Raw genomic sequence first — 11,685 nt, 5'->3', positions numbered from 1 at the left:
CAGACTGTAGTCAATTACCAAAACCCCCCCCAAAAAAAAATCACTTAGGAATTAATCAGAGCAACAGATTCTTCCTCCTAGACTCCAGTTAGACCAAGGATTTTTAAAAAATGGTCCTCAAAACTCCTCTATTTTAGTTTATTTCAACATTTAGTGAGTTTTTTGTTTTGTCGTGTGTCATGGATTGAATTGTGTCCCCCCAAAATATCTGTCAACTTAGCTGGGCCACGAGTACCAGTATTGTGTGATTGTCCACCGTTTTATTTAATTTCCCTATGTGTTGTAAATCATCACTAAGACAAAAGGAGATGGATTAGGGGCAGTTACATTGATGAGGTCTACAAGATTAGGTAGTGTCTTAAGCCAATCTCTTTTGAGATATAAAAGAGAGAAGCAAGCAGAGAGACAAGGGGACCTCATACCACCAAGAAAGCAGCTCTGGGAGCAGAGCTTGTCCATTCAACCTGAGGTTCCTGTGCTGAGATAGTCCCAGACCAAGGAAGACTGATGCATCACAAGGACCTTCCTTCAGAGTCGACAGAGAGAGAAAGGCTTCCCCCAGAGCCGGCACCCTAAATTCAGACTTCTAGCCTACTGTAATGTGAGGGAATAAACTTCTCTTTGTTAAAGCCATACACTTGTGGTATTTTTGTTACAGCAGCACTAGATGACTAAGACATCGTGTTTTTGTTTTTATTTTTTTAATGTACCATGTAGGATCCCTGAGTGGCGCAAACTGTTTGCAACTGGCTGCTGACCTAAAGGCTGGTGGATTAAACCCACCCAGCAGCTCCATGGAAGAAAGGCTTGGTGATCTTTTGCTTCTTTAAAGATTAAAAAAAGAAATAAAGATTACAGACAAGAAAATCCCATGGAGCGGTTTTACTCTATAACACATGGGGTGGCCATGAGTTGGAATCAACTGGACAGCAATGGGTTGGTTTTTTATTACAGGTATTATATTAGGTGTTGAGACCTTTAAAAATAAGTACAGCATCACGCCTGTGCATGAGAAGCTCACTGATTAGTGATGAAGACAGACACTATAAGTGCCAAAATAAAAGAAGAATACAAAGAAATGTTAATAGTTTTACAGAGAAGAGGATCTTAGAAGAGGTTGTAAAGGTTAAGCAGATGGAGTGGATGAGGAAAAAACAAAGGCATTTGGAGAAGAATGTTCAGAATAAACAAAGGCACGGGAATGTGGACTAGCATCTGAAACATGGGGATAGATGGGACTTCAAATAGTTTATAATTAAAACGTGAGCCAGGGATATTTTGCTAGTGGTTTTAGTTTTTACCTTTGTGAAATAACGTATTTCCCTTAAGATTTAATTTCATTGAGGGCATTTTTAAAATGCAGTTACCTTCCTTTAATTTTCAAGGTGTGCTCAGTAAACGTTTCTAAAAAGAAAGAGGTGAGCATTACTATTAGCAGGAAGACTGCTCTTTTACAAATAAGTAATTGCAGAAACTGAGTGCCTACAATGTTCATAGCCTCTTGGGAGGTGCTATGGAAGAATTTTAAAACTCTTCCCTCAAAGAAGCTAAAATTTGAAGGAGGGAGATAAATACAAATTAATTGATTATTTTGGATACATAATAACTGAGAATGGAAGTACCCAAACTAAGAATTCAAAATTTCAGCTTTGGTCTTTGTTATGGATTGAATTGTGCCCCCCCCCCAAAATGTGTGTCAATGTGGCTAGTATTAGATGATTGTCCACCATTTTTTCATCTGATGTTATTTTCCCATGTGTTGTAAAATCTACCTCTATGATGTTAATAAAGCAGGATTAGAAGCAGTTACATTAATGAGGCAGGACTCAATCTACAATATTAGGGTGTGTTTTAAGCCAATCTCTTTTGAGATATAAAAGAGAGAAGCTAGCAGAGAGACAGGGGGACCTCATACCACCAAGAATGAAGCACAAGGAGCACAGCATGTCCTTTGGACCCAGAGGTCCCTGCATGGAGATGCTCCCAGACCGGCGAAGATTAGTGACAAGGACCTTCCCCCAGAGCCAAAAGAGAGAGAAAGCCTTCCCCTGGAGCTGGCATCATGAATTTGGACTTCCAGCCTCCTAGGCTGTGAAAGAATACATTTCTCTTCCTTAAAGCCATCTGCTTGTGATATTTCGGTTATAGCAGCACTAGATAACTAAGACAGTCTTCAAGCACAAGAAGTTAAGCTAATATTAAATAACACCTCACTAGTATTTTTTTTTTTTTAGTATGGACAATGTAATAAGTCCTATCCACACTGACAATGACAGAAATCAGATAATGCAAATGATTGCCAGAAAAATCTCTTGTATCTATTTTAAGTATAATGCAGATATGGGATATAATAACACGAATGCTTTCAAATATTATTTTAGAGGAATGAATAAACATACAATGAAATATTATTCAGCCATAAAAGGAATGAAGTACTGACACATGCTACAACCTGGAGGAACCCTAAAAACGTTATGCAATGGGAAAGGAGCCAGGCTCAAAAGACCCGTATTGTGCAATAGGGAGGGTTTTGGGGAAACAAGGAGTGACTGCTAATGGGCATGGGGAATTTTTTTTAGGGGGTGGGGAAGGAAAAGGTTCTAAAATTAGATTGTGGTGATAACTGCACAACTCTGAAAAACACTAAAAACATTAAAAGGGTGAGTTGTATGCAAATTTTATCTCAAAAAAGCTGTTATTAAAAATGTTATCTTAGACCCCCTCAGCGTAACCTACAAATCCATAGGTATTTTGCTATCCCCGTAGTGTATTTTCCAGTTCTATCTCTATCTCCCATACCTCCTTTCCTATTCCGGCCCCAAATACAGGGGAGTATGAAACTTACCTAAAGTATGCAATCAACCAGCGATCACTCGAACAGACAAGACACACCGTCCAGAAAGTGCGATGTTTGACACAACCTTCGAGATAAAGATGTAGTAAGACTAGGAGTTTTGCTTATGGCAAAATTCCCTTTCCTTTGCTATTGTCCCGAGGGGAGGCGGGGAACAAGACCTGAAGCAACCCTCTCTTCACGGGTAAATACAGCTATTGTAAAACCCGGAACTCTCCTTAGCAACCATTTTTAAATTCAAACCACTCACTGCTATCCGTACGTCAGTACGTCATTACGTTACTTTTTCGTCGCTTCCCCCACCTTTCCCATATTCCACCTCGCTGCGCGCCGGCGGAGCTTCATTCAGCCATTTTGTAACATCCTGCCGGTTGAGTTTGCCGCCGCGGGTACCGTCAGCTTTGCCATGAGTAAAGTCAACGAAATGGAATTCCCTGAAGGGTTTAAAATTGAGGCCACCAAGACGCAGCACGATGGCTGTAAAATGTTCATCGGGGGACTATCTTGTGATACCAGTAAGCAAGTTCTTTTTGAATATTTGTCTCAATTTGGTGAGATTATAGACTTTATTATCAAAACCGACCCGAACAGTGGACTGTCCAGGGGATTTGGATTTGTGCTTTTCAGAAATAGTGCCACCGTGGAGAAGGTGCTCCAACTAAAAGAGCACAAACTGGATGGCAAGACAATAGAGCTCAAAAGGGCTAAAGCTATGGAATTGAAATTCTCTCCAAGAAAGGTTTTTGTGGGTGGGCTGAATCCTAGTGTGTCTGAAGAAAAAATTAGAGATTACTTTGAGACGTTTGGAATGATTGAGAATATTAAGCTTCCGGTGTGGCCAAGAACAAATGAAAGACGAGCTTTCGGTTTTATTACATATACAGATGACAAACCAGTGAAAAAGCTGTTAGAAACCAGGTACCATCTAATTGGCTCCTGGTGGTGTGAAATTAAAATTTCACTTCCGAAAAAATATATTAAGCTGCAGCAGAAGGGAAGAGATGCTCCATTTGCCTGCCAAGGCAGTCGCTGGGGAGGAGGAGGCTTCCATCCAAACCAGGGTGCCTGCGATGCAAACCCAGCTGCCGCCGGAGCAAACCCAGCTGCCCTCGGAGCAAACCCTGATGTGCAAGGGGCGGTTGGAGGTTGTGATCTTTCTTCCATGCTTGCTGCTATTCCCTTCTCAGTCTACAACGAACGGAGTTCTGATCAATTATATGGCAATGCCTCTGCTCCCTACAGGGATCAGCCAGTATTTAATGACTATGGTGGAGATTATTTTCCTAGATATAACTACGATAACCGTGGGTTGGTGTCTACATTGATTAACCTCAATGTGCAAATAAACCAGGACACACCTTACCTTAGTGGTTACCAGGGAGTTTACCAGCTTTTCTGAAGAAGGATAAAGTCGACACCGCAGAACCACCATGTTTTGAAATAAAAGTTGTGTACTACTGATAAGAAATGACTGAATGAGTGTTTTATAAGAAGTTGTTAACTATTTCTGCCTAAACTGTTTCCAGCTGTTTATAAGAGCCAGTTATTTTCCACGACTTCACTCTTCGACGTGTGAACTACCAACAAAATAACACAAGGATTTGAGACTTTTTTTTGTTTTACAGAAGTTAACAGTTTCTCAAAAATAAATGTTCACAAGTTTTAGAAGAAACCATTTCTGTGGTGGCTTCGATTTGGGGTTGATGTTTTGTGTTTTGGTTTGCAGTGAGGGGAGTGGGGGAATCTTTGGTCTGCTATGTACTTTTTGTGTGTGTGTGTAAAATAGTATGTTTGGGTTAGAGCTATCTGGAGTTAGAGAAAAAAAGACCTTCAGGCTTCCCTGCTTACATTAATTCAACAAACATTTAGTAAGGGTTATTCTGAGCCAGACTCCGTTTTCAGTGCAAGAGTTTCAAAGACACACAGTCCCATCCATAAAAGAGGCAGGAGTAAACCAAGAAATGCAATACAGTGCAGCAAGTACTAGATAAAACTTTGTAAAGGATGGTATGGTGTTACAGATACAGGGCATCTAAAATAGGTCTGGGGAGAAAGGGGAAATGATCAGAGGAGGTACGCAGTGGGTGGGCCTTTGCCAATGGGCTGTGCCATGAGGGGAGAGCCTGCCAAGCGGGCATGGAAAGGAATTGAGACAGGAATTTAGTATACAATTTTGGAAGAGAACAAAGAAGAGATTTTTTTGTTTTTCTTTTTTAAAGGCAGGAACAAAGGTGCATGTGGGATATAGGAGAAGTAAGATGGGCTAGGGCTTGATTATTGCTGTTAACAAAAATACAATGTGTGCCACAAATTCAAGTCATATATAAAAGTTTAAATTTTCTAGTAACCATATTAAAAAAGTAAAAAGAAACATTTATTATAATAATAACTTGTATGTAATTTAATGTAATCTAATATCATTTTGACATGTAATTAAGATAAAAAGTATTAATGAGACATTTTACATCATTGCTTTTGTGCTAAGTCATCAGAATCTAGTGTGTGTTTTACTTTTATATCACATCTTAATTCAGACTAGTTACATTTCAAGTGCTCAGTAGTCACATGTGGCTAGTAGCTGTGGTAAAGGACAGAGCAGACCTAAATCAGAAAAGCACTACATTTAATACTGAGGAGTTGAAGTCTATCATTAAGGCAGTAAGGAAAAATTAAAGGATTTAAAACAGGGAGAAACATGAAACATCAAATATCTAGTACAAGCCCAACACGGAGCTCCATGCTGGGATTCCAAAATCAATGACACTTAATCTCTGCCTTCAAGTACTTCATGGCCAAAAAAGAAAGACATGAAACCAAGATTCTGGTAATTGTGTGATAATATGAAAACAAATTTGAAATTTGAGGTTGGAATTATTAATTTTACTTAGAATAGTGCGTACTTACTTTCCTTATTAGAATGGACATATCCTGTGGGTAGAAAATGTTTTGCTCATTTGTTTATTCCCCTTAGCATCTAGCAAGGGCACTTGCACATAGCAGGAACTTAAATATTTAAGGATGATACAGCAACAAAACTGTTAAGTATATAAATAATGTAAAGAAGGAAGAAACAAAAGAAGGTAAGAAAACATGAGGCTTTTCTTTTCATGTTTAGAAAGAACTGTTTGTTATTTAAATATGTTTACAAGTTGTGTTGCTTGCTGATGAGGGAATTTTAAGCACTGGAATACTAGCCAAAAGGTTGGCTGTTCAAACGCACTAAGAGGCGCCTCAGAAGACAGGCCTGGCAATCTGCTTCCTAAAGGTCACAGCCTTGAAAACCCTGTGGAGCAGTTCTACTCTGCTCATGAGTTGGAGTTGACTCAACTGCAACTAACAACAACATTAAAATGCACTTTAAAAAAAAATAGGGTGGCTAGATGAAATAATAGATGGGAAAGTCATGTTAAAGTTAAAATGATTATACAGAAAGCAGGTGAGACATACATATGTATATATCCCAGAAGAGGAATGCTTCTGATGCTTATGGTCTGTTTGGACTGAAACACATTATGTTGAACCTCAGTTTGAAATACCAGGCATCAGTCAACTGAGTTAATTTAAATATTTTTCCAAATGAAGTTTTCTTATTAGAAAACTCTGTAAAATAGTTATGCTGTGTTGCCCCAGAGTCAAGAAAATCCTCAGGTAAACTAACAAGGGAATTCATAAGCTAAATGGCCTTATGAAATAGTCAATGCAATAGAGATCATGAGTGTATGTAAAACCAACACGAATTCATCCAATAGGAAGTATTTAGGAATAATCGGCTTTGATTCACCAAGGTTAATTATATGATCCCAGGTGCTTTTTGATTAACAGCTTCTGATCCTGCTTCCTCAGAGAATTTGCCTATCGAGGGCGCTGGGTTTTTTGGGTTTATTGAGCCAGACAAAATATTGTTATATCTACATTTTGCTGTTTGAGCTAAGGAATTAAATAATATTTCAGTCAATTCACAGTTTGGCAGATGTTTTGATGTTTCAGTTTTGTTCAGTATTGATATTTCAGTTTTAGAAACTCAGTTTACTGTTTCTAGTTCCAGCCAGTTCATTAGGTGATTTGGGTTGAAAAAAAGTTCAGTAGAAAAAAGTAGGGGTTGGTTCAGATTTCAGCATATTAGCTAAATTCATCAAATTAGCTACATTCATTTTGGGGGGTGGGGGGAGGGCTTGTGGTCAGTTCAAAGATCTTGTTGTGATAATAAATTTTAACTTAAAAATTAGGTTATGTAAATTTGGTCAGAGTTATGTCAGATAAACTATTGCTGATAACAATGGTCCAATTAACTCTCAGAAGACAGCTATGAATGTGTGTGCGTGTGTGTTCAGAACCTAACTAAAAAAAATAAAGATGTGAAAGTCCAGTTTCAAAAGGGCTTCTTACTTTCCTTAAGAAGATACAGGGTCAATGTCCAGTCAGATTTTCATTTAGATTCTCCTAATAGCTGGATTAAAAGTAGAAATGTATATGTAGTAATAATTATATACCTTAATGGCGCACCAAAATTGAAATGACCAAGTTTAATTTTCTGACATTTGAAGTGGTTATTCCAGTAAAACTACTTATTAGTAAACATATTCCTCAGATTTTGCCTACTGTTGGTATCCACACCTGTATATGTGAGGAAACTAGATTCCTGAGAAGAGCAAAAGTCATTAAAGAGCTAGAAAATAGGACCTTTGAGAAAAGAGTAAAAAACTGTTATTAAAGAGAAAAAGTGCCTGGGGACGATCAAATACAACCCTTTAACATTTTTGAATAGCTGATAATAAAGGGAGAGCAAGGCTGGCTGTCACAATTTCTAAGGTTGGTCAAGCTGTTTTTGGCAAAACAAAAACATTTAAAATTGTGTCACGTCGGGATAATCAATCCCGAATATACATTATGTATCAACCTTGTTATCTTGGAGTCCTGGTGGCACAGTAGTTAAAATGATCCTCTGCTGACAAAAGCTCTGTGGTTTGAACACATCAGCCACTCCTTGGGAGAAAAATGTGGCAGTCTGCTTCATGAACAAGTAAAAAGCCTTGGAAACCCTATAGGGCAGTTCTACTCTTCTACAGGGTCACTGTGAGTCTGAATGGACTCCATGACAAAGGATTTCGTTTTTTGTTTGTTTAAGGTCCTTGTGGAATCCCCATTTCAGAATATACATAGCTATACAATGCAATTCCACCAAATTTGGTTGGCTTTGGTCTAAATCCATTGTTTCCAAACCTGGCTTCTCATACAAATCCCCTTAAAACCACAGGGGGGAAAGTTCCTGTACTCTTCACTCCTGGAAATTTTGATTCAGGAGGTCTGGTTTGCGACCAGGAATATAGTTTGGAAAGCTGCTCAGGTGGATTGTGACAATGAGCCACAAATGAAAATCATAGAGATAATTAAATGGGAACCTTTTTTGTTTTTCTTAACTTTTATTGAGCTTCAAGTGAACGTTTACAAATCAAGTCAGTCTGTCACATAGAAGTTAATATTCATCTTACTCCTTACTCTCACTTGCTGTCCCTGTAATGAGTCAGCCCTTCCAGTCTCTCCTTTTGTGAAAACTTTGCCAGCCTCCAACTCTCTCTATCCTCCCATCCCCCCTCCAGACAGGACATGCCAACACAGTCTCAAGTGTCCACCTGATGTAATTAGATCACTCTTCATCAGCATCTGTCTCCCACCCACTGTCCAGTCCCTTTCATGTCTGATGAATTGTCTTTGGGGATGGTTCCCGTCCTGTGCCAACAGAAGTTTTGGGGACCACGACCGCCGGGATTCCTCTAGTCACAGCCAGACCATTAAGTATAGTCTTTTAATGAGAATTTGGGGTCTGCCTCCCACTGATCTCCCGCTATCTCAGGGGTTCTCTGTTGTGCTCCCTGTGAGGGCAGTCATCGATTGTGGCCAGGCCCCAACTAGTTCTTCTGGTCTCAGGATAATGTAGGTCTCTGGTTCATGTGGCCCTTTCTGTGTCTTGGGCTCTTAGTTGTCGTGTGACCTTGGTGTTCTTCATTCTCCTTTGCTCCAGGTGGGTTGAGACCAATTGATGCATCTTAGATGGCAGCTTGTTAGCATTTAAGACCCCAGACGCCACATTTCAAAGTGGGATGCAGAATGTTTTCATAATAGAATTATTTTTCCATTTGACGTAGAAGTCCCCTTAAACCATGGTTCCCAAACCGCCGCCCTTGCTCCGCTGTCCTTTTTTTTTTCTTAACTTTTATTGAGCTTCAAGTGAACGTTTACAAATCAAGTCAGTCTGTCACATATAAGTTAATATTCATCTTAGTGCTTACTCTCACTTGCTGTCCCCGTAATGAATCAGCCCTTCCAGTCTCTCCTTTTGTGAAAACTTTGCCAGCCTCCAAATCTCTCTATCCTCCCTTCCCCCCTCCAGACAGGAGATGCCAACACGGTCTCAAGTTTCCACCTGATATACTTAGCTCACTCTTCATCAGCATCTCTCTCCCACCCACTCTCCAGTCCCTTTCATATCTGATGAATTGTCTTCGGGGATGGTTCCCGTCCTGTGCCAACGGAAGGTTTGGGGACCATGACCGCCGGGATTCCTCTAGTCACAGCTAGACCATTAAGTATGGTCTTTTTATGAGAATTTGGGGTCTGCCTCCCACTAATCTCCCGCTCCCTCCTGGATTCTCTCTTGTGCTCCCTGTGAGGGCAGTCATCAATTGTGGCCGGGCCCCAACTAGTTCTTCTGGTCTCAGGATAATGTAGGTCTCTGGTTCATGTGGCCCTTTCTGTGTCTTGGGCTCTTAGTTGTCGTGTGACCTTGGTGTTCTTCATTCTCCTTTGCTCCAGGTGGGATGAGACCAATTGATGCATCTTAGATGGCCGCTTGTTTTTTTTTTTTTTTAGATCGATGCTTGTTAGCATATAAGACCACAGAGACCACATTTCAAAGTGGGATGCAGAATGTTTTCATAATAGAATTATTTTTCCATTTGACGTAGAAGTCCCCTTAAACCATGGTTCCCAAACCCCCGCCCTTGCTCCGCTGACCTTTTTTTTTCTTAACTTTTATTGAGCTTCAAGTGAACGCTTAAAAATCAAGTCAGTCTGTCACATATAAGTTAATATTCATCTTACTGCTTACTCTCACTTGCTGTCCCCGTAATGAGTCAGCCCTTCCAGTCTCTCCTTTTGTGAAAACTTTGCCAGCCTCCAACTCTCTCTATCCTGCCATCCCCCCTCCAGACAGGACATGCCAACACAGTCTCAAGTGTCCACCTGATGTAATTAGATCACTCTGCATCAGCATCTCTCTCCCACCCACTCTCCAGTCCCTTTCATGTCTGATGAATTGTCTTTGGGGATGGTTCCCGTCCTGTGCCAACAGAAGTTTTGGGGACCATGACCGCCGGGATTCCTCTAGTCACAGCCAGACCATTAAGTATGGTCTTTTAATGAGAATTTGGGGTCGGCCTCCCACTGATCTCCCGCTCCCTCAGGGGTTCCTGTTGTGCTCCCTGTGAGGGCAGTCATCGATTGTGGCCGGGCCCCAACTAGTTCTTCTGGTCTCAGGATAATGTAGGTCTCTGGTTCATGTGGCCCTTTCTGTGTCTTGGCCTCTTAGTTGTCGTGTGACCTTGGTGTTCTTCATTCTCCTTTGCTCCAGGTGAGTTGAGACCAATTGATGCATCTTAGATGGCCGCTGGTTAGCATTTCAGACCCCAGACGCCACATTTCAAAGTGGGATGCGGAATGTTTTCATAATAGAATTATTTTGCCAATTTACTTAGAAGTCCCTTTAGTCCATGGTTCCCAAACCCCCGCCCTTGCTCCGCTGACCATTTTCTTTCTTAACTTTTATTGAGCTTCAAGTGAACGTTTACAAATCAAGTCAGTCTGTCACATAGAAGTTAATATTCATCTTACTGCTTACTCTCACTTGCTGTCCCCGTAATGAGTCAGCCCTTCCAGTCTCTCCTTTTGTGAAAACTTTGCCAGCCTCCAACTCTCTCTATCCTGCCATCCCCCCTCCAGACAGGAGATGCCAACACAGTCTCAAGTGTCCACCTGAAGTAATTAGATCACTCTTCATCAGCATCTGTCTCCCACCCACTGTCCAGTCCCTTTCATGTCTGATGAATTGTCTTTGGGGATGGTTCCCGTCCTGTGCCAACAGAAGTTTTGGGGACCACGACCGCCGGGATTCCTCTAGTCACAGCCAGACCATTAAGTATGGTCTTTTAATGAGAATTTGGGGTCTGCCTCCCACAGATCTCCCGCTCCCTCAGGGGTTCCTGTTGTGCTCCCTGTGAGGGCAGTCATCGATTGTGGCCAGGCCCCAACTAGTTCTTCTGGTCCCAGGATAATGTAGGTCTCTGGTTCATGTGGCCCTTTCTGTGTCTTGGGCTCTTAGTTGTCGTGTGACCTTGGTGTTCTTCATTCTCCTTTGCTCCAGGTGGGTTGAGACCAATTGATGCATCTTAGATGGCCGCTTGTTAGCATTTAAGACCCCAGACGCCACATTTCAAAGTGGGATGCAGAATGTTTTCATAATAGAATTATTTTTCCATTTGACGTAGAAGTCCCCTTAAACCGTGGTTCCCAAACCCCCGCCCTTGCTCCGCTGTCCTTTTTTTTTTCTTAACTTTTATTGAGCTTCAAGTGAACGCTTACAAATCAAGTCAGTCTGTCACATATAAGTTAATATTCATCTTACTGCTTACTCTCACTTGCTGTCCCCGTAATGAGTCAGCCCTTCCAGTCTCTCCTTTTGTGAAAACTTTGCCAGCCTCCAACTCTCTCTATCCTGCCATCCCCCCTCCAGACAGGAGATGCCAACACAGTCTCAAGTGTCCACCTGATGTAATTAG

The 11,685-nt window shown here is 41.0% G+C and overlaps 1 protein-coding gene across 1 annotated transcript; it reads left to right on the top strand.

Moving 5' to 3' along the window:
• Positions 1-3,260: 3,260 nt before the first annotated feature.
• LOC126068722 (heterogeneous nuclear ribonucleoprotein D-like) lies at positions 3,261-4,253 on the top strand. The gene has a single exon (XM_049871451.1). The coding sequence runs from the start codon at positions 3,261-3,263 to the stop codon at positions 4,251-4,253; it is 993 nt and encodes a 330-aa protein (XP_049727408.1).
• The last annotated feature ends 7,432 nt before the right edge of the window (positions 4,254-11,685 follow it).

This window comes from Elephas maximus, chromosome X, assembly GCF_024166365.1.
Source record: "Elephas maximus indicus isolate mEleMax1 chromosome X, mEleMax1 primary haplotype, whole genome shotgun sequence".
Lineage (NCBI taxonomy): Eukaryota > Metazoa > Chordata > Mammalia > Proboscidea > Elephantidae > Elephas > Elephas maximus.
Note: the sequence above shows the minus strand (reverse complement) of the source record. Positions and strands in the feature narration are given on the sequence as shown.